Source organism: Phoca vitulina, unplaced genomic scaffold (genome assembly GCF_004348235.1).
Source record: "Phoca vitulina isolate PV1807 unplaced genomic scaffold, GSC_HSeal_1.0 scaffold15, whole genome shotgun sequence".
Classification (NCBI taxonomy): Eukaryota; Metazoa; Chordata; class Mammalia; order Carnivora; family Phocidae; genus Phoca; species Phoca vitulina.
In genome coordinates this window covers 5,007,791-5,032,817 of record NW_022589718.1, presented here as the reverse complement: position 1 = coordinate 5,032,817, position 25,027 = coordinate 5,007,791, and the positions used below count along the sequence as shown (strand labels likewise).

Sequence of the window (25,027 nt, the reverse complement as noted above, 5' to 3'; positions counted from 1 at the left end):
CCTGCAAGAAATATTAAAGGGGACTCTTTGAGTGGGAAGGAGAGACCAAAAGAGACAAAGACTAGAAAGGAAAAGGGAAAATCTCCAGAAGCAATGACAAAACAAATAATAAAATGGCACTAAAGACATATCTATCAATAATACTTTAAATGTAAATGGATTAAACACTGCAATCACAAGATAGGGTGTTAGAATGGATAAAAAACAAGACCCATCTACATGCTACCTACAAGAGACTCATTTTTAACCTAAAGACACCTGCAGATTGTGAGGGGATGGCAAACCATTTATCATGCCAATGGCCGTCAAAAGAAAGCCAGAGTAGCAATACTTTTATCAGACAAAATAGATTTTAAACTGAATCTATAACAAGAGATGAAGAAGGGCAATGTATCCTAAGAAAGGAGACTATCCAACAAGAAGATCTAACAAAGGTAGATATATATTTCCCCAACATGGGAGCACCCAAATAAGTAAAACAATTAATAACAAACATAAAGGAACTCATTAATACTAATACAATAATAATAGGGGACTTCAACACCCCACTTACACCAATGAGCAGATCATCTAAACAGAAATTCAACAAGAAAACAATAGCTTTGAATGACACACTGGACCAGATGGACTTCACAGATACATTTCATCCTAAAGCAGCAGGATTGAGTGCAGATGGGACAGTCTCCAGGATAGATCATATACTGGGTCACAAATCAGCCCTCAGCAAATACAGAAAGATTGCGATCATACCATGCATATTTTCTGACCACAACTCTATGAAACTTCAAGTATACCACAAGAAAAAATTGGAAAAGACCACAAATACATGGAGGTTAAACAACATGCAACTAAATAATGAACGGGTTAATCAGGAAATTAAAGTAGAAATAATAAAATACATGGAAACAAATGAAAATGAAAACACAATGGTCCAGAACCTTTGGGATGCAGCAAAAGTGTCATAAGAGGGAAATACATAGCAATATAGGCTTACCTCAAGAAGTAAGAAAAATCTCAAGTAAGCAACTTAATCTTACACATAAAGGTACTAGAAAAAGAACAACAAATGAAGCTTAAAGCCAATGGAAGAAGGAAAAACATTAAAAATTAGAGCAGAAAAAAATGATACAGAAACTAAAAAAAAAAAATAGATAAATGAAACCAGGAGCTAGTTCCTTGAAAAAATTAATGAAATTAATAAACCCCTAGCAAGACTTATTAAGAAAAAAAGAGAAAGGACCCAAATTAAAAAAAAAATCACAAATGAAAGAGAAGAAATAACAACCAATACCACAAATATACAAACAATTATAAGAGAATATTATGAAAAAGTATATGCCAACACATTGGACAACCTGGAAGAAATGGATAAATTCCTAGAAACATACAAACTACCAAAACTGAAACATGAAGAAATAGAAAACTAAAACAACTAAGAGCAAGCAAAGAAATTGAACCAGTAATCAAAAATCTCCCAACAAACAAAAGTCCAGGGCCAGATAGCTTCAAAGACGAACTCTACCAAACATTTAAGGAAGAGTTAAAACCTATTCTTCTCAAGCTATTCCAAAAAAATAAAAATGAAAGAAAAACATTCACAATCATTATATGAGGCCAGCATTACCCTGATTCCAAAACCAGACAAAGACTCACTAAAAAAGAGAACTACAGGCCAATATCCCTGATGAACATGGATGCCAAAATTCTCATCATGTTACTGGCTAATCAGATTCAACAGTACATTAAAAGGATTATTCACCACCACCAAGTGGGACTTATTCCTGTGCTGCAGGGGTGGTTCGATATAGACAAATCAATCAATGTGATGCATCACACTAATAAAAGAAAGGAGAAGAACAATATGATCCTCTCAATAGATGCAGAAAAAGCATTCGACAAAGTACAACATCAATTCTTGATAGAAGGAACATACCTCAACATCATAATGGCCATATATGAAAAAGCCACCACTAATATCATCCTCAATGGGGAAAAACTGAGAGCTTCTCTTTTATGGTAAGAAAAGATGGGGATGTCCACTCAACACTGTTATTTAACATAGTACTGGAAGTCCTAGCCTCAGCAGTCAGACAACAAAAAGAAATAAAAGGCATCCAAATAATCAAGGAAAAAGTCTAACTTTCACTATTTGCAAACAGCATGATGCTCTATACAGAAAACCCAAGACTCCACCAAAAAATTGCCAGAACTGATACACATATTCAATAAAGTGGCAGGATACAAAATCAATATATGGAAATCTGTTGCATTTCTATACACCAATAATGAAGCAGCAGAAAGAGAAATCAAGGAATCGATTCCATTTGCCATTGCACCAGAAACCATAAGATACCTAGGAATAAACCTAACCAAAGAGGGGAATTATCTGTACTCTGAAAACTCTAAAACACTGATGCAAGAAATTGAAGATGACACAAAGAAGTGGAAGATCAGTCCATGCTCATGGATTGGAATAACAAATATTGTTAAAATGTCTATACTATCCAAAGCAATCTCTACATTTAATGCAATCCCTATGAAAACACCAACAGCCTTTTTCACAAAAATATAACAAACAGTCCTAAAATTTGTATGGAACCACAAAAGACCCTGAATAGCCAAACCAATCTTGAAAAAGAAAAGTAAACCTGGAGGCATCTCAATTCTGGACTTCAAACTATATTATAAAGCTGTAGTCATCAAGATAGTATGGTACTGGAACAAAAACAGATATAGAGATCAATGGAACAGAATAGAAAACCCAGAAATGGACCCACAACTATATGGTCAACTAATTTTTGACAAAGCAGGAAAGAATATCCAATGGAAAAAAGTTTTTTCAACAAATGGTGCTGGGAAAACTGGATAGCAACATGCAGAAGAATGAAAATGGACCACTTTCTTATACCATACACAAAAATAAATTCAAAATGAATGAAAGACCTAAATGTGAGACCTGAAGCCATCAAAATCCTAGAGGGGAGCACAGACAGCAACCTCTTTGACCTCAGCCATAGCAACTTCTTATTAGACACATTGCTGGAGGCAAGGGAAACAAAAGCAAAAACGAACTATTGGGATTTCATCAAGATAAAACCTTCTTCACAGTGAAGGAAACAATCAACAAAACTAAAAGTCAACCTTTGGAATGGGAAAATATATTTGCAAAGGGCATATCTGATAAAGGGTTAGTATTCAAAATCTATAAAGAACCTATCAATGAACTCAACACCCAAAAAACAAATAATCCAGTCAAGAAATGGGCAGAAGACATGATCAGACATTTTTCCAAAGATGACATCCAGATGGCTAATGGACACATGGAAAGATGCTCAACATCACTCATCATCAGGGAAATATAAATCAAAACAACAATGAGATATCACCTCACACCTGTCAGAATAGCTAAAATTAACAACACAAGAAACAGGTGTTGGCAAGGATGCAGAGAATGGGGAACCCTCTTACACTGTTGGTGGGAATGCAAACTGCTGCAGCCAGTCTGGAGAACTCTATACTTAGAGTTTCCTCAAAAAGTTAAAAATAGAACTACCCTATGATCCATCAGTTGCATAGCTGGGTATTTACCCAAAGGATACAAAAATACTGATTCTATGGGATACATGCACTCTGAGGTTTATGTAACAGCATTATCATCAGTAGCCAAATTATGGAGAGAGCCCAAGTGGCCATTGACTGATGAATGGATAAAGAAGATGTGGTATATATACACAATGGGATATTACTCAGCCATAAAAAGATGAAATCTTGCCATTTGCAATGGTGTGGCTGGATCTAGAGAGTATTATGTTATACCAAATAAGTCAGTCAGAGAAAAACAAATGCCATATGATTTCCCTCACATGTAGAATTTAAGAAATAGAACAGTGAACTTAGGGGAAAAACAGAGAGGCAAACCATAAAAGAGACTCTTAACTATAGAAATAAAACTGAGGTTTGCTGGAGGGGAGGTTGTGTGGGGGGATGGGTTAAATGGGTGATGGATATTAAGAAGAGCATTGTTGTGATGACCACTGGGAGTCTCATGTAAGTGATGAATCACTAAGTTCTATACCAGAAAGCAATGTTACACTGCATGTTAACTAACTGGAATTTAAATAAAAATTTGGAGAGAAAAAAATTGAAGAAAAAATGCGATGGTTGACTCTCAACTGGACCTTTTTGCTATAAAGTGCCAATATTGTGATGATGGTGAAATTTGGATGACATTATTTCCTGATTTTGAAGGGTCTTTTTTAGAATTAATGTCTATGTAGGAATTATACATTAAAATATTTAGAGTTATTAGAATCATGTTTGGCAACTTATTCATTGTTTTGGGAAAAATTTATTTTTTGGTCTATTTTTTTGTCATTTCTCTAAGTTGTAGATTGTTCCAAAATGAAATAAACATTCATTAAATAGTGCATGTAGAAGTACAGAAATATTTCAAAAGGTAACAAAATAAAACAAATCTAGGGCTTATATATTTTATATAATTAGTGTTGAGATATTTTAATTGATTAATTTTGTTATCAAAATACAAATGATTCTCATTTTTCCTGTAACACCGTTATTATTTCTTCAGTTTTCCACATAAATTTTTCTAGTATGCTTCATTTTCTTATAATTAGTGCTTATAATAATGATTATAATTGGGATGTTGGCAATCATAATGAAAATAATAGTAGAACATAGCTAAAGAGAGATTTTTTGTGTGGCAAACATTATTTGTGTTGTAATATATTTTAACTCATGTCACCTTAACTTCCTCTACTTGCTAGATGTCTATTATATTGAATTACAATAGAAATAAACATTGCTTTTATTTACAACTTGTATTAAAGATAAAAATCCTCTCCCTTCCTTCTTGGCTCCTCTGTAAGTGCAGTATTACAGAATTTATGGTACTTTTCAGTAATTCATAGAGTGTTATTTTGATAGTGATTTTTTTCCATTTTATTCCATTTATCTGAGGAATATAATTTATTTTTAGACATTCCCATGGTGTAAAGTTTTTTAGCAGTTGCAGCATGGATGAATTTAAGCGTATGGTTTCACAGCCTGAATTTGAATGTCTTCGGAATCAAACAGTTTCAGAAGTGGTTTACCAAGGAAGAGCAGCAGCAGTTTGTGGCAATGGAATTTTGGAACCTCCCGAAGAATGTGATTGCGGCCTTGCAGAGGTTAGTGACAAACATTTCTAATTCATCTAAAGATTTGTTTTTGTGTTTCTCATGTAGTTTTATAAATGTAGATGTGATGTAGGAGGACCCTTTTTGAAAGAGTTTGCGGCTACCATTTTATTAAACATCCAAGATACAGAGATATGGGGCATGTGATAACTGACTCATCCTGAATTTGAAGCATTTGAAAAGCTTAAGTGAAGCATAAGTGTAGCATGGATTAAAGAGGTAGATTTTCTTTACGGTGTAAGCGTTAATAGTAACACCTACCTTCCTGTATCATAAACATTGGTAACATCAATCCTGTAATTATCACCTCAAGTATGTGAATTCCTCAAAGTGCCTGCATGGGTTCACTGTTACTACATGTATGTTGTACCTCCTCATCTCCTAATTTCCATCCTTGCATCTGAGGGAATGTCATTTATTTTAACTTGACTTCACAGAATTGGATTAATAATAATCCTTGGTTTTTTATTGTTATATTTAGCTTTTTCCTCTTACCCTTTTATTAGTTGTGCTTGGTAAGATGGCTAATCACTGCATTTTGTTGTGCCTGTTTTCACACACTTATGCATGGTGAGTTTTTGGAATGTTCCATGTTCATTTGAGAAGATATAAACTCTTGAATTATTAGAAACAAAATTCCTATATATAGAACTTGATTGCATGATAATTTTTAAGTGAATGCCTCAAATCTTCTGTATTTTTATGGATTTTATTCACCTGAACTCTTGGTACCTGAGAGATAATATTGATACCTACAACTATGCTGTTGGATTTGCCTAATTCTCAGTATATATTCTTCAATTTATACTTTCTGTTTTTTGAAGCTGTTTTCTACAGTGGAGACTTATATTATGATTGTTATATCTTCCTAGAAATTTAACTTTTATATTCAAATGCTGAATCTCTTTATCTCTAATGTTGTTTTAAAGTCTATTTGGTCTGACATATCTATATATCTATGCACAAATTAGCTTTTGTTAGTCAGTATTTCCCTGATATTTCTCCCTTCTCATTTAGTTTTTCTGTACTAGTAAGCTCAAGATCTACATTGGGTTTTGATTTACTATCCAATTTGTCTTTGATTTATCATATTATCCTCTTAAACATTATTGTGATTAATATTTTTGCATATTTTTAATTAACCAAAGTCCACAATTTATTTGGATTTCTTTTCTTTTTACCAAATAGCTTCTTTCTGATACCAGGATCTTCTCTAGGATATCTCATTACATTTAGCTGTTTTGACTCCTTACACTCCTCTAGATTGCATACTTTTTATGTTTAGTTGTCTCAAAATTTTCATATTTTCTATGTTCATTTTGCCATGTTTATTTTTTAATTGAATTTTTGTTCATTTCTTTGGAAACTTCATGCTTTGTTTTTCTTTCTTCCACCATTTATTGCAACAATTTAGTGGATCTGTACTTTTTATTTTCCTCTAGTGATTATTCTTGCATTCTTAGCATACATATTTAACCATATCTAGGCCACCTCCAAAATAATGGGATTTAACTTACATAAAATTCTTGTAAATAGTATATTTCTGTCACCTCTGTGCTTTTCATTAGAAAATAGCCTGAAGATTTTATTCTCAAAATACTTTCTTTATTTTACCTATTGTTCCTTTTGGTTATTAGTATTTTTCTTTGCATGTCACAGTTCCCTCCTGAAAGAATTTCATTTAAATTATATTCTTTTTCTTAAAACATACTTTAGTATATTTTAGTTCCCTTGAAAGGAAGTTCTCTGCCCACTTTAACAATAAATATTTATGTCATACTTATCATTTCATTGTGATATAAAATACACATGAAATATATGCATGAAAGATGAATAAAGTGTGTTAAGGATAGATACTTAAGCGCCTGAATAATTTGTATTTAGGCCTCATCAAGTAAATTTGAAAATGATCCCTCCTCTACAATTTTCAGGAAGAGTTTAGGAAAGTAAGTATTAAACCTTTTGTGAATGTTTGGAAGAATTCACCAGTGAAGCCATCTGGTCTTGGTCTTATGATTCTTTTTATTTTTTAATTTAATTTAATTTTATTATGTTATGTTGGTCACCATACAGTACATCATTAGTTTTTGATGTAGTGTTCCATGATTCATTGTTTTCGTATAACACCCAGTGCTCCATGCAGTATGTGCCTTCCTTAATACCCATCACTGGGCTAACCCATCCCCCCACGCCCCTCCCCTCTAAAACCCTCAGTTTGTTTCTCAGAGTCCATAGTCTCTCATGGTTCATCTCTCCCTCCGATTTCCCCCCCTTCATTTTTCCCTTCCTTCTCCTAATGTCCTCCATGCTATTCCTTATGTTCCACAAATAAGTGAAACCATATGATAATTGACTTTCTCTGCTTGACTTCTTTCACTTAGCATAATCTCCAGTCTCATCCATGTTGATGTAAAAGTTGGGTATTTATCCTTTCTGATGGCTGAGTAATATTCCATTGTATATATGGACCCCATCTTCTTTATCCATTTGTCTGTTGAAGGGCATCTCGCCTCTTTCCACAGGCTATTTGGCTATTGTGGACATTGCTGCTATGAACATTTGGGTGCATATGGCCCTTCTTTTCACTACATCTGTGTCTTTGGGGTAAATACCCAGTAATGCAATTGCTGGGTCATAGGGTACCTCTATTTTTAATTTTTTGAGGCACCTCCCCACTGTTTTCCAAAGTGGCTGTACCAACTTGCATTCCCACCAACAGTGTAAGAGGGTTCCCCTTTCTCCACAACCTCTCCAACATTTGTTGTTTCTTGCCTTGTCCATTTTTGCCATTCTAACTGGTGTAAGGTGGTATCTCAATGTGGGTTTGATTTGAATTTCCCTGATGGCTAATGATGATGAACATTTTTTCATGTGTTTGTTAGCCATTTGTAAGTCTTCTTTGGAGAAGTGTCTGTTCATGTCTTCTGTTCATTTTTTGACTTACTTGTTTTTTGGGTGTTGAGTTTGAGAAGTTCTTTATAGATCTTGGAAATCAGACCTTTGCCTGTAGTATCATTTGCAAATATCTTCTCCCATTCTGTAGGTTGCCTCTTTGTTTTGCTGACTGTTTCCTTTGCTGTGCAGAAGCTTTTTATCTTGGTGAAGTCCCAAAAGTTCATTTTCGCTTTTGTTTCCCTTGTCTTTTGAGACATGTGTTGAAAGAAGTTGCTGTGGCCAATGTCAAAGAGGTTACTGCCTATGTTCTCCTCTAGGATTTTGATGGATTCCTGTCTCACATTGAGGTCTTTCATCCATTTTGAGTTTATCTTTGTGTACGGTGTTAGAGTTGGTCTTATGATTCTTAGGAGGTTTTTGATTACCGACCCTATCTCTTTACTAGTAGTCAATCTATTCATATTTTCTATTTCTTCATAATTCAGTTTTGGTATATGTATTTCTAGGAATTTATCCAGTTTTACTAAGTTGTTCTATTTATGGGCATATAATTGTTCATAGTAGTCTCTTATGAACCTTTGTATTTCTTGGTATCAGTTGTAACCTCTCCTTTTCCATTTCTAATTTTATTTATGAAACCTCTCATTTTCTTGGTGAGTCTTGCTAAAAGTTTGTCATATTTTTAATCTTTTGAAAGAATTGGCTCTTAGTTTCCATTGATCTTTTCTATTGAGTTTTCAGTCTCCATTTAGTTTATTTCCATTTGATTTTTTAATTTTCTTCCTTCTACTAACTTTCTTCTTTTTCTACCTCCTTTATAACTATAAAGTTAGATTGTTTGAGATTTTTTTTGTTTCTTGAGATAAGCCTATATTGCTGTGTATTTCCCACTTGGAACTGCTTTTGCTGCATCACATACATTTTTCTGTGTTGCATTTAAATTTTCATTTGTCTCAAGGTATATTTTGATTTTTTAAAAATTTCTTCATTGACCTATTGGTTATTCACTAGCATATTGTTTTGCCACCACATATTTGTAATTTTTCCAGTTTTCATCTTGCAATTGATTTCTTCTTTCATACCTTTGTCAGAAAAGATGCTTGACAAGATTTTAGTCTTCTTAAAACTACTGAGACTTCCTTTGTGGACAACACATGATCTAAAATGGAGACTCTTTCATGTGCACTTGAGAAAAATATGTATTCTTGTGCTTTTGGATGGAATGTTGATCTATTAGTCCATCTGGTCAAATGTAGTTTTTTTTTTCTTTTCTTAGAAAATTAAAATAATTCTGAAATTCAGAAATCTACATTAATGTTTTGTTAAAACTGTGTGAAATTGTTTTTTTCTCCCCAAATTTTCATTTAAACTCCAGTTAGTTAACAGACAATGTAATATTAGTTTCAGTAGTAGAATTCAGTGATTCATCACTTATATATAACACCCAGTACTCATCACAACAAATGCCCTCCTTAAAACCCATCACCCATTTAGACCATCCCCTGCCCACCTTACCTCCATAAACTCTGTTTGTTTTCTATAGTTAAGAGTCTCTTTTATGGTTTGCCTCTTTCTTTCCCCCCTAAGTTCACTGTTTTATTTCTTAAATTCTACATGTGAGGGAAATCATATGGCATTTGTTTTTCTCTGACTGACTTATTTGGTATAACATAATACTCTCTAGATCCATCCACACTGTTGCAAATGGCAAGATTTCATTCTTTTTTATGGCTGAGTAATATCCCATTATATATATATATACCACATCTTCTTTATCCATTCATCAGTCAGTGGACAATTGGGCTCTCTCCATAATTTGGTTACTGTTGATAATGCTGCTATAAACCTTGGGGTGCTTGTATCCCATCAAATCAGTATTTTTGTATCCTTGGGTAAATACCCAGTATGATACTGCTGGATCATAAGGTAGTTCTATTTTTAACCATCTGTCCCATTGTCACTGAAGACATCAGTGCCTAATTCTGCTTCTGCCTGCCATACCTAGCCAGATGATCCATAGAACCCATCTGTGTTGTATCTACAAAGGCATTATGACCTTATATTTGGTTTTCAACAAAAAAACTTATGATGTGTCTAGGTGGTCTTCATTATATTTATATAATGGAGTGTTTATCCATGAAATTATTAATGAACATTTAGGTTGTTTTCATTTGTGACTATTATGAAAAATGCTTCCAAAGAATATTCATGTTCAAATCTTTATTGACTTATGTTTTCATTTCTGTTGGGTAAATATCTAGGAGTAAGATTGCTGGGTCATACGTTAATTTACTGTTAAATCTATAATAAAATGTCAAACTGCTTTCCCAAATATTGTATTATTTTACATTCCAAACATCTGTGTATGAGAGTGGTAGCTGTTCCTTATCATCATCAACTTTTGTTATTGCCAGTCTTTTTCATTTTAGTCATTTGAACGTGTGCATTGTGGTTTTAATTTGTATTTCCCTGATGACTAATTATATTGGACAATGTTTCATATGATTATGGGACATTCATATTTCTCCTTTTTAAAGTGTCTGTTCAAACATTTTGCACATATTTATAGGGTTGTTTGCTTTTTCTATTATGTAGTTATAGAAATTCTTAATATAAACTATATACAAGTCTTTTGTAAGATTTTCTCCCAGTATGTGACTTGGCTTGTATTTTCTTAATGATATCTTTCAAAAAGTCAAAGTTTTTATTTGGATGAAGTTCAGTTTATCATTTTTTTCCTTTATGCATTATACCACTTGTGCCTTATCCATCCCAAGATTGTGAAGATTTCTCATAAGTGTTCTTCAAGAAGTTTATTGATTTTAGCTTTTATGTGTATATCTATGATCCATTTTAAGTAATATTTGTAAGTATCAGGGTATATTTTTTTCTATATGTATTTCCAATTGTTCTAGGCCCATTTGTTGAAAAATGATATTTTTCTTGGTACCTATGTTGAAAACAATATATCACATACTTTGTGTTCCATTGTTCCATATATCTATCCTTATACCAATACCAGCTCTCCTTACCTTAACTCATTAAATCAGGTAAAATGTATCTTCATATTTTGTATTTCTTTATCAATATGGATTTGGTGATTTTAGGTTTTTGCATTTCTATGTAAAATTTAGAATCAACTTTTCTATTTCTACTCACACCTCCTAAAGAAAAAAGTAATTCTGATGGAATTTTGATTGGGATTTTTAAAAATCTATAGAAGAATTTGTAGAGAATGGACATATTCATAATGTTATGATTTTCAAACTGTGAGCATGACATATTGTTCCATTTATTTAGGTATCTTTAATTCTTAAAGTTAATCCTAAATATTTCATGTTTTTGAATGTTACTGTGAAGTGAGTACTTGTAAAAGTTTTAATTCCAGTATCATTTGCAGGCATATAGAAATAGAATTAAATCATGAAAGTTGTTCACTCCTCCTATTAATGTTATTTTGAATGACTGATTTATATTTTGAAAAATACTTACAAAATATATGTATCAGAATTATCAACAGAAATGAGTATATGAAAAAGAATATGCTTCTGGAGTTTATTCCAGAAATAGAGGAACATTTCAGTATTTTTCAACATATATTATTAAATTTAAAAAGAGAGAAAAATTGTAAGATATTACATATTGAAGAGAATTTGACAATGGTTTGGACAACTAGGAGAAAAGAAAATGTCCTTTTGAATCTCAAATTTCTCAATGATGAACCTTGGCTACCTATTTTATAAAGTTCTGGCTTCCAGTCTCATGATGGAATTCTGTTCCTAAAGCACAGGTGTCCTTACAAGTCAATATCTAAGCCAGGCATATAGTCTAGATTTACACTATTCATTGCGTATTGTGAAAACTTGCTCTCTACTATAGCTCTCTCTTTGAAACTAGCCTTGGAATTCCCTGTGATGTCATTGATTTTTGCTCCCCCCCACATTAATATTTAGTGTGTATTTGGTCCCCTATCTTCCTTGAGTACTCTTGATAATTTTTCATTAAAATATTTATATTGTGAACCATAACACACTTTTGTTAATATTGAAATATAAAAATGACAAAAGAATATCATCTGACTCCTGTAAATTTAAAACATGTTATATAGTAATAAAAGTTTGTTATACTTTAATAATACACTAACTTCATAGTTAGTGTAACTGAAGACATTGTATCTAATTTTATATGAAACATTACATGATAAACCAGGTATTACAAAAGATCAGGAATAAATTGTTATTTTATAAAAGCACCTGATAAATTTATCTCCTATTTTGGAAGGAAGACCCTCATTACAGCTTCTCTTACAACATACTACTCTAAACAATTCCATGTATTTTAGTTTTCAGAGTACAGGTTTATTCCTAGGTGTTCTGTTTTTTTTGGGGGGAGGCAGTTATAAATGGTGTTTTCTAATTTTTCTTTCTGCTACTTTGTTATTAGTATATAGAAACACTACTCATTTCTAGGTATTAATTTTGTATTCTTCAACTTTATTGAATTCATTTATTACTTCTAGTAGTTTTTTAGTGGAATTTTTGGGATTTTCTGAGTATAGTATTATGTTATCTGCAAATAGAGACAGCTCAACTTATTTACCAATATGGATGCCTCTTATTTCTTGTCTGATTGCTATGGCTAGGACTTCTAGTACTATGTTGAATAAAAGGGTTTGAATAAAAGGGTCCTTGTCTTCTGTGTGATCTTAGAAGAAAAGTTCTGCTTTTCCACACTGAGTATGATATTAGATGTGGTGAAAGAGCTGTACTCTGAAAACTGAAAAAACATTGATGAAAGAAATTGAAGATGACACAAACAAATGGAAAGATATTCCATGATCATGGATTGGAAAAATTCATATTGTTAAAGTGTCCATATTACCCAAAGCAATCTACAGATTTAGTACAATTCCTATCAAAATACCAATAGCATTTTTCACAGAACTAACACAAATAACACTAAAATTTATTTCGAATCACAGAAGACCCTGAATAGCTAAAGTGATCTTGAGAAAGAAGAACCATGATGGAGGTATCACAATCTCAGATTCCAAGATATACTACAAAGATGTAGTAATCAAAACAGAATGGTTCTGGCACAAAAATAGACACATCAATCAATAGAATCAAGAGCCCAGAAATAAATGCAGATATATATGGTCAATTAGTCTTTGACAAAGAAGGCAAGACTATGCAATGGGGTAAAGACAGTCTCTTACACAAATGGTATTAGAAACACTGGATGGCTACAATGCAAAAGAATGAAACTTGACCACTTTCTTAAACTATAAACAAAAATAAACTAAAAGTGAGTTAAAGACCTAAATGTGAGATCTAAAACCATAAAAAAAAACCTAGAAGAGATAGTAATTGCTATGGCATTGGTCACAGCAACATTTTTCTAGATATGTCTCCTCAGGCAAGGGAAACAAAAGTAAAAATAAACTGTTGAGACTTACATCAAAATGAGAAGCTTTTGTAGCCAAGGAAGCCATTAAGAAAACAAAAAGGCAAGGAGGTTCCAGAAAGATGACAGAGTAGTAGGACCCTAAGCTCACCTTGTCCCATGTTCACAACTAGATATCACTCATATCTGAGTCAATAAACTAGAGAGCAATCTGAAGACTGGCAGAACAAACTCCACAACTAAATGTAGGGAAGAAGCTGAATCTGGGAGGTTAGAAAGGGTAGAAACAGAGGTTGGGAGCTGCCCGCAGGAGGGAGTTACAGGCATGGAAAGTGGAAAACACCAGCAAGCCCACATGGGGAAAATGAATCCCCATAATGTTTGGTCTTGAAAACCAGATGGACTGAATTCTGTGAGGTTGTATAACCAGGGGGGCTTGGAGCCTAGAGCTTTAAAAGTCAGCTGACTCAGCACTGGACTAGCCTGGAGGGCAAGTAATAGCTGAGTCCCCACCCTTAAAAAGACAACAGCCTGCAGAGAGGCAATATAGAATGGACAGTTTGCACAACACCTGAGACAAATGGGAGAGATATTCCTTTATAAGGATTTTAGAGCATGTTGGGGGTCTTTTCTGGGAACAAAGGGGCTGGCAGCTGTCATTTTCCTCCCCAGTCCCCCAGCATAAACACAGAGCCACCTGCAGAAGGTGGTGCTACATATATACTTGCTACCTAACCTGCTAACACTGTGCTCCACCCACTGAGGACTGGCCCACTCCAAGGCTTCTAGCCTCGGAACTGGACTTAGTGTGAATTGTTTTAGTGTTGCACACCCCACCCAACTGCTGCCTCCAGGCATTGCATCCCCCATGGCATGGCCATCGCTTAGGGGATCCAGTTTTGGACTAATGGCTCAGTGTAAATTTTGCTCACTGCTATGTGTGCCCCACCCACCCACCACAGGTAGAGACACCACAAGACCTCAGCTTCTGCCACAATTCACGCCCAGCTAGCAGGGACACAGACACCATATGCCCCAGATTGTCACCACTGCAGCATGCCACCTGTAGAGGCTATTTTTAGGCTAATAGTCTTGAGCAATGGAATGTAGAAAGGGCCCACAGTGACCACCTGGCTGAATACAGACAGGCCCATCAGGCGACCCACCTCAAAGTATCCATAGGCCCTAACTAACCAATGGGTTACTTACAACTAGGCACAGTTACCAAAATACCTCCTCACCTTCTCACTTTAAATATGGTCCCCATCCACTGCCTTATTGCAGACAGCCTCATCTTTGCTGTGTATTCCCCCCTTCCACATTCCCTCGCAGTATATTCAATAAACTTCTATCTCCTTTGTTCTGTCTTGGGTGAATCCTTTCACTGCCTGATCATTGGCTTTCACCCAATCATTGCCCCACATTTGGGGGCTTCCATCTGATTGAGAGAGAGACACCACACTGCATCCCCATCTGCTACTGCTAACATGCACTGTAACCCTGGCGACCACCTTGCTTTGGGGGAGCCAATCTAAGACTACTGGTTCAGCACAAATTTTGCTAATGCTGTGAGTGCCTTATCCAGCCACCACCTTGCTCCATGCCCAGCCCCTGAGCTCATAGATGCTTCACACTGTGGCCAGCCACCACATGATCCTGGCCACCTTGGCAGCCACACACACTGCACCCTGGTTGCTGCCATTAACATGCACCATGCTCCTGGCCACTGCTGCACTTTGGGGGAGCATGCCTAGGACTAACAGCTCAGTGCAAATTTTGCTAAGATCACCACCCCACTGTGAGCCCTCCTGTAGTTATGTCCCCTGAGAGCTAGCCTGCCTGGGTTTCATTGACACCACAGAGAGCAAGCACTGCCCACAACAGGCAGAGATTCAGTACAGAAGTCTAGACTGAAAGGAAAAGATACTCAGACACAATAGCAGGACAGAAGCAACACACATAGGAGACTCCTCTGAAGTGCCAGGTTCTGATGAACAGAGGACACTGCATTGCAGGGCACTACAGGACCTCTTCTTCATAAAGCCACTACTTTTAAGAGCAAAGGATATAAATGACTTTCCTAACACATAGAAACGGAGAGGTAGACAAAATGAGATAGAAAAATTTGTCCCAAATGAAAGAACATGGCAAAATCACAGCAGGAGATCTAAGTGGAATAGAAATAATATGCCTGATAGAGAATTTAATGATTATAAAGATACTCACTGGACTTTGGAAAAAAAGTAGACGGTATCAGTGAGACCCTGGACAAAGAGATTAAAATAACATACCAGAGATGAAGAACTCAATAAATGAAATTAAAAATACAATGGATGGGTTGAATAGTAGGTTACAGGAAGCAGAGGAATGTATCAGTGACCTAGAGGATAGAATGGAAAGCAATCAAGCTGAACAAGGGAGAGACAAACAAATATGGCATAATGAGAATACACCTAAATAACTCAGTGACTCCATTAAGCATAATCACATTCACATTTTAGGGATCCTTGAAGGGGAAGAGAAAAAAAGGGAGGCTGAAAATGTACTTGAAAAAATAATAGCTGAAAACTTCCCAAATCTGGGGAGGGAGACAGACATCTTGTTTCAGGAGGCACAGAGAGCCCTTGACAAATTCAACCCGAAGAGGTCCACACCAAGACACATAGTAATTAAAGTGGCAAAAAATAGTGATAAAGAATTTTAAAAGTTACAAGAGAATTAAAGATAGTTACATATAAAGGAAACCCCATAAGGCTATAAGGTGATTTTCCAGAAGGGAGTGGCATGATGTATTCAAAGTGTGGAGGGAAAAATCTGTATCCAAGAATACTCTTATCTAGTAAGGCTATTATTCAGAATTGAAGGAGAGGTAGTTTCTCAGACAATCAAAACTAAAGGATTTCATAACCACTGAACTAGCTCTAAAAGAAATATTAAAGAGGTCCCTTTGAATGGAAAGGAAAGACTATAAGTAAGAATATGAAAAATAAAAAACACAAAAGCAGTAAAAATAAGTGTTTTTGTAAAAGTCAATCAAGGTATGCATAAAATAAGAGGATATAAAATATGATACCAAATACTGAAATGTGAAGGGGAGAAGAGTAAAGAATGAGTTGAAAATTAAGCAACCATCAGTTTAATACAGACTGCTATATGCAGAAGATGTTATATATAAATTGAATAGTAACTACAAATCAAAAAACCAGTAACAGATATGCAAAAAATAGAGTAAGGTATTCAAGTATATCACTAAAGAAAACCAACAAGCCATGGAAGAGATAAAGAGAAAAAAAGATCAGAGAAAAGCTACCCAAACAACTATAAATGAAGTAACAAAATGGCAATAAATACATACCTATCAAAATAATTACTTTGAATATAAGTGGACTAAAAACTCCAAGAGACAGAGGGTGTCAGAGTGGATAAAAAAAGACCCATCTACATGCTGCCTACAAGGGACTCATTTCAGACCTAAAGATACCTGTAGACTGTAAAGTGAGGGGATAGAGAAAACTAACCATGCAAATGGAATGTAGAAGAAACCCAGAGTAGCAATACTTGCATCAGACAAAATAGACTTTTAAAAAAAATTTAAATTCCAGTTAACACATAGAGTAATATTAGTTTCAGGTGTACAATATAATGATTCAACAATTCTATACATCACCTGGTGCTCATCAAAATAAGTGCAGTCCTTAACCCCACCACCTATTTAACACATCACCCTACCCATCTCCCTTCTGGTAACTATCAGTTTGTTCTCTATAGTTAAGAGTCTGTCTCTTGGTTTGCCTCACTCTTTCTCTCTTTTTTTCCCTTTTGCTCATTTGTTTTGTTTCTTAAATTCCACAAATAAGCGAAATCATATATTTTTCTTTCTCTGACATATTTCGCTTAGCATAATACTCTAGATCCATCCATGTCATTGCAATTGGCAAAATTAATTCTTTTTTATGACTTAGTAATATTCCATCATAAATATATGCCACACATCTTTAATCTATTCATAAATCAATGAACACTTGGGCTGCTTCTATAATTTGGCTATTGTAGTTATTGGCTACAATATTTGGCTGCTATTAACATTGGGTGCATGAATCCTTTGGAATTAGTATTTTTGTATTCTTTGGGTAAATATCTCATAATATAATTGCTGGGTTGTTGGCTAGTTCTGTTTTTAACTTTTTGAAGAACCTCCATACTGTTTTCCAGCATGGCTGCACCAGTTTTCATTCCCACCTACAGTACAAAAGGGTTCCCCTTTCTCCACATCCTTGCAAACCAAGAAACAGACTCTTAACTATATGGAAGAAACTGATGTATACCAGAGGGGAGGTGGGTGGGGGGATGAGTTAAATAGGTGATGGGGATTAAGGAGTGCACCTGTCATGATGAGTACTGGGTGATGTATGGAACCTGAAACTAATATAACACTGCATGTTAACTATACTGGAATTAAAATAAAGAAAAAAGAAAACAAAAAGGCAACCTATTCAATGGGGCAAGATATTTGCAAATGATATATCTGATAAGGGGTTAATATCCAAAATATATATAGAATTTATATAAACACCAAAAAAATAAATAATCTGATTTAAAGTTGAATAGACATTTTTCCAAAGAAGATATCCAGATGGCCAATCGACACATGAAAAGATGCTCAACATCACTAATCATCAGGGAAATGCAAATCAAAGTCACAGTGACATATCACCTTATACCAGAAAGAATAGGTAACAATTAGAAGGACAAGAAATAACAATTATTGGTGAGGATGTGGAGAAAAAGGAACACTTGTACACTGTTGGTGGGAATTTAGATTGGTGCAGCCACTGTGAAATACAGTATGGAGGTTCCTCGAAAAATTGAAAGTGAAATTCATATGATCCAATAATTCCACTACTGTTATTTACCGAAAGAAAACAAAAACACTAATGCAAAAAGATACACGCACCCCTACATTTATCACAACATTATTTACAATAGCCAAGATATGGAAGCTATTTAAGTGTCCATCAATGCATGAATGGATAAAGAAAAATGGTGTATACACGCACACACATACACAATGGGATATTCTGCAGCTGTAGGAAAGGTTGAGCTTCTGCCATTTGAGACAACATACATATATATACCTAGAGGGCATTTTTCTGAGTGAAATCAGTCAGACTGAGAAAGACAAATGCCATATGATTGCACTCATAAGTGGAATATATTTTTAAAAAAAGACAAATATATAAACAAACAAAAAGCAAAATCAGACCTATAAATACGGAGAACTGATGGTTCCCAGAAGGGTGGATGGTGAATGGTTGGGCAAAATGGGTGAAGGGGAGAGAGAGATACAGGTTTCCAGTTATGGAATGAATAAGTTACAGGAATAAAAGTCACAGCATAAGGAATATAGTCAATGATATTGTTAGAATGATGTATGGGGACTGATGGTAGCTACACTTATTGACCTAGCATAATGTATAAACTTGTCAAAGCACAAAGTTGTACATCTGAAACTAGTGTAATATGCTGTGAGCTATACTCAAAAATATTCAACATAAAATGAAAATAAATGAATACATATGTATAACACTAACATTTTACACACATACTATAAACTCACATATTTAGTGGAGTCAGGGTGGAGTAAAGTTTTATCCATAAAATTAAAGAACAAAACCAGAAAAAAAAAAAAAGATTATTGTACTCAGATTCATGAGTCTACCATTTCAAAATATCACAATATCAAGAAGTTACCAGAAAAAAAAAATCAAAAGTAAATTGTCATGACAAATTTTAAAATGTAGTGATAATATGTTGGTGGCTAGGAATTAATATCATTAATATAATGCTTATAAATAAAGGAAATAAACAGAGGAATTCATCAACAGAAATATAAAATAAATCATAATGTGCAGATATGTAAAATTTTCAGCACACGAGTAATAAAAATAATATTGAAACAAATATAAAGTTATTTGTGCCTATCCACTTTACTAATTTTTAAATATTACTATCAGTCTTGTGAAACATCACTCTTTTACTATATAGGAAGAAGAAAATAGTATATGATAAAGAGTCATTATTATTTTTGTACTCTATTATCTAATAATTTCTAGAATTAATGTTTAATGTAAGGTCTTAGAGCTAAAAATATAATGACAAACTTTTTTCTTTGAAACATTATTTACGTTAATAACATGTTATAATTTAGAATCTCTATTCTGTCACATCCATAAATTGTTATATACTCCCAAGATGCTATCTTGAGGAGGTCTGGTAAAATAAAAAAGTATTCCCCAAGTAATTAACTTGGTGAAATATTTTGTATATTTTGACAATAAGTACAATTATGTATTTGATTGAAAATTCCTATTACTTAACTCTTATATTTGCTTGTAGGAATGCAGTCATAAAAAATGTTGTAATCCTAACGATTGTACTCTGATTGGATATGCAGAGTGTGGCAATGGACCATGCTGTGATAGAAAAACTTGTCTGGTAAGCTTTCAAAATACTACATGATTACTTTCCATAATTTTTTGTATTCTTATGTGTTCATTTTTATAGAGTTTTTTAAACTGTTTTTTTACACAGCTTTCAAATATGTAACTTTATATACCTGACTCATACATAGTTGATTTCCAAGTTCTGAGGAGGTCTTTAGATCTTTTCCAACCTCCTTAGCTGTGCCTTTCACTGCATTGTTTTTAATCTACTTTGGCCCCATCCGTTTTTATTCAATATTAATTCCAGATTATTTGGACACTATGAATTCCTCTTGGTCATACCTGAATGTAGCTCTTCATGATCAGGCAACTTATGACAAAATTACAAATAAGCCACCCAACACAAAGTTGACATACAATGTTTGAATAAACAAACAATAATAATAATAATCTCATTTTGAGAACAGCAGAAAAGGAGTCCATGTAGAATAGTCAACAACATGTAGCATGTCTAATACTGAAGTTTAACTTTGCAAGGACTCCTGGTCCCAGAAGTAGATTGAATCCTTGACTTCCCTCGGGACGTTTTCCATTCAATTTTCCTTTATAGCCACACCTGAAAGGAGACTGAGTAAGATTTGTCTTTTGGGGATCACTTCATTGTAGCATCTTGCCTTTTCTGTGTCACTTTCAGGAGTCAACGACAATTATAGAAGCTGATTAATTAGAGATCTTGATTGCCAGATTTCAGATTTGCCAGGTTCTCTGTCAATGAAATCTCTTCTAACGTCATTCTACTTTGTTCTATGTGTGTTCTTTTTCACTCTATGTTCTAATAACTAAAGCCAGTGGTACTTATCTTCAAGGAGCATGAATATAGAGGCAAGCCTAGAGTTTCTGCCACTTAGCAATAAACCTTGTTGCTCTTCCCTTCACCAGAGCTCTCATCTTGGCCTTTGTCTCCAAATCAGCAGGATTGAGCAATAAGCCTTTTCTACACAGTCCCTTGCCCCTTCCCTTACACACAGGGATAATTCCTACATTTGGTAGAGCCTTTAAAAACATTAAGGTGAAAATCATGTACCATAACATTTGCCATTTTCAGGTGAACAATTTAGTGGCATTCAGTACATTCACAATGTTGTGCAACTGCCACCTCTATCTAGTTCCAAAACATGTTCCTCACTAAAACCGGAGATTCCCAGCCCTTTAAGCCCTTGTTCTCCTTTCTCCCTTCCCCTCAGTCCCTGGCAACCACCAATTTGTGTTCTGTCTGGAGTAACCTATTCTGGATATTTCATATAAGTAGAAGCATAGAATACATGACCTTTTGTGTCTGCTTTCTTCACTTAACATAGTGTTGAAGGTTCATCCACCTTGTAACATATGTATCAGTGCTTCTTTATATGGCTGAAAATATTCCATTGAACGAATATACCACGATTTGTTAATCTAGTCATCCATTGATGGACATTTGGGTTTTTTCCAATCCATTTCACTGGAGCTTTTAAGTAAACTCATAATTTGACTTTAGTTAAAAATGTAATAATAATGGAAATGACAGAAATACATTGCTCTTAAGTGTTTTACATTTTTGGTTTACTACTTTAAAAAAATACTGATTTTTCTTTGTCTCACAGATAGCTGAAAGAGGACGTTTATGTAGGAAAATGACAGATCCATGTGATTTTCCAGAATTTTGCAATGGATCATCTGTATCTTGTGTACCTGATGTGAAATCTGCTGATTTAGAACCATGCAATAATAAGACTGCCTATTGCTTTAATGGAATATGCCAAGATCCGGATATACAGTGTGAAAAATTATTTGGGAAATGTAATAGTTGTATCTTTTTTTCTGGGGTTCATTTTCAAACTGTATTTTTCTAAAGTCAGTAATCTATCCAATAGCCACCATAAAAGGTACTGTTTGTGTAAATTCAAATTTGAAAATGAAATTGTGAATCGATGTGACATTGAACTATGTAAGGAGGCAAAATAGACCAATAAATACAGGACAAAAAAAAAAAAAAAGAAGGTATTAATCAAATTTCAGGTGATTGGTGCAAAGAAGAATAGAATATTAGAATTGTAGATAATAGAACAAATGACTGCTTTCTTAATCATTTCTGCCTATGATATAATTTTCCTATTATCAAGTGCGTAGTTTTTAGTGTTTCTCCTTTTATAGCCAGTAGATGACACTAAAAATTTATAGTAGATGACACTCACTGGGCATTGCTATAGTCTAGATGTCCCTATATTATTTTTTTAAGATGAGTAATTGTAACTTTATATTTTCAGTTGCTAAAGTTTCTACTTATCTATGTACACAAGAAGTGAATTTTCAAGGAGATAATTTTGGAAACTGTAGAGAAACGCAGTGCAATTTTGGGTGTGTATTTAGATAACTATACTTTTTCAAAAGCATGTGTGTGTGCAAAAATAAGTTAATACAAATGAGAGATGAACCTAGTATATACAGATGAACTTATTTGTTATACTTCCTAAGATGATGTATGTTCTGAATAACTTTGATGTTATGATCTGAGTAACATTTTGAATTATTTTCATGTTTTGAACTGTTATTTACTTAACATATTGTGTCTCTAAATGACATATGAGCTTTTTTTCTGCCTTCTGTTGACAGGGATATCCTTTGTGGAAAGATAGTTTGTCACTGGACACATTCAGAAATAGTACCAACAACAACTTATGATGTTCAATATACTTACCTTGGAGGCCATATCTGTTTGTCAGCGTTTTTAAGAAATAAAACAGCTTCAAGTGTGGATATTACCCAAATGAACAATGGCACTATGTGTGGAGTAAATAAGGTAAATAAAAATTTTACTTCATTCCATATATGTGTGTATCTGAGTGTCTGTGTATGTGTTTGTGCATGAGAGAGAGGGAGAGAGAGAAAGAGAGAGAGAGAGAAAGAGAAACAGAGAGAGAGAAAGGGACCTTAAGACTTTTCATTTATAATTAATGTTACAAATTTTGGTTACTATATCATGATCTTAAGATTCAAACATCAGAATTTCTATTAGTCAAAGGAACGCTTCCTCCACAGTCATTGTATTATTATAAATTTTTTTATTATTATGTTAATCACCATACATTATCATTAGTTTTTGATGTAGTGTTCCACGATTCATTATTTGCGTATAACACCCGGTGCTCCATGCAGAACGTGCCCTCTTTAATACCCATCACCAGGCTAACCCATCCTCTTACCTCCCTCCCCTCTAGAACCCAGAGTTTGTTTTTCAGAGTCCATTGTCTCTCATGGTTCATCTCCCACTCCGATTTCCCCCCCTTCATTCTTCCCCTCCTGCTATCCTCTTCTTCTTCTTCTTTTTTTATTTTTAACATATATTGTATTATTTGTTTCAGAGGTACAGATCGGTGATTCAACAGTCTTGCACAATTCACAGCACTCACCACAGCACATACCCTCCCCAATGTCTTTCACCCAGCCGCCCCATCCCTCCCACCCCCCACCACTCCAGCAACCCTGAGTTTGTTTCCTGAGATTAAGAATTCCTCATATCAGTGAGGTCATATGATACATGTCTTTCTCTGATTGACTTATTTCGCTCAGCATAACACTCTCCAGTTCCATCCACGTCTTTGCAAAAGGCAAGATTTCATTCCTTTTGATGGCTGCATAATATGCCATTGTATATATATACCACCTCTTCTTTATCCATTTATCTGTCGATGGACATCTTGGCTCTTTCCACAGTTTGGCTATTGTGGACATTGCTGCTATAAACATCAGGGTGCACGTACCCTTTCGGATCGCTACATTGGTATCTTTGGGGTAAATACCCAGTAGTGCAATTGCTGGGTCATATGGCACCTCTATTTTCAACCTTTTGAGGAACCTCCATACTGTTTTCCAGAGTGGCTGCACCAGCTTGCATTCCCACCAACAGTGTAGGAGGGTTCCCCTTTCTCCGCATCCCTGCCAACATCTGTCATTTCCTGACTTGTTAATTTTAGGCATTCTGACTGGTGTGAGGTGGTATCTCATTGAGGTTTTGATTTGGATTTCCCTGATGCTGAGCGATGTTGAGCACTTTTTCATGTGTCTGCTGGCCATTTGGATGTCTTCTTTGGAAAATGTCTGTTCATGTCTTCTGCCCATTTCTTGATTGGATCATTTGTTCTTTGGGTGTTGAGTTTCATAAGTTCTTTATAGATTTAGATTTTGGATACTAGCCCTTTTTCTGATATGTCATTTGCAAATATCTTCTCCCATTCTGTCGGTTGTCTTTTGGTTTTGTTGACTGTTTCTTTTGCTGTGCAAAAGCCTTTTATCTTGATGAAGTCACAATAGTTCATTTTTGCTCTTGCTTCCCTTGCCTTTGATGATGTTTCTAGGAAGAAGTTGCTGCGGCTGAGGTCGAAGAGGTTGCTGCCTGTGTTCTCCTTTAGGATGTTGATGGACTCCTGTCTCACATTGAGGTCTTTTGGAGTCTATTTTTGTGTGTGGTGTAAGGAAATGGTCCAGTTTCATTCTTCTGCATGTGGCTGTCCAATTTTCCCAGCACCATTTGTTGAAGAGACTGTCTTTTTTCCATTGGACATTCTTTCCTGCTTTGTCAAAGATTAATTGACCATAGAGTTGAGGGTTCATATCTGGGCTCTCTGTTCCATTCCATTTATCCATGTGTCTGTTTTTGTGCCAGTGCCATTCTGTCTTGATGATGACAGCTTTGTTTTTTTTTTTTTTAATTTTTTATTGTTATGTTAATCCCCATACATTACATCATTAGTTTTAGATATAGTGTTCCATGATTCATTGTTTGTGCATAACACCCAGTGCTCCATGCAGAACGTGCCCTCCTCAATACCCATCACCAGGCTAACCCATCCTCCCACCCTCCTCCCCTCTAGAACCCTCAGTTTGTTTTTCAGAGTCCATCGTCTCTCATGGTTCTTCTCCCCCTCCGATTTCCCCCCCTTCATTCTTCCCCTCCTGCTACATTCTTCTTCTTCTTTTTTTCTTTCTTAACATATATTGCATTATTTGTTTCAGAGGTACAGATCTGAGATTCAACAGTCTTGCACAATTCAC

At 34.8% G+C, this 25,027-nt stretch overlaps 1 protein-coding gene across 1 annotated transcript in view; it reads left to right on the top strand.

The window, feature by feature from the left end:
* Positions 1 to 25,027, top strand: part of LOC116637752 (A disintegrin and metallopeptidase domain 3-like) — a 145,093-nt gene that overhangs the window by 70,627 nt on the left and 49,439 nt on the right. The window contains 5 exon segments of the mRNA XM_032413245.1: positions 4,997 to 5,186; positions 19,893 to 19,991; positions 21,580 to 21,775; positions 22,243 to 22,333; positions 22,589 to 22,775. Coding sequence (XP_032269136.1) covers positions 4,997 to 5,186; positions 19,893 to 19,991; positions 21,580 to 21,775; positions 22,243 to 22,333; positions 22,589 to 22,775 — 763 coding nt within the window.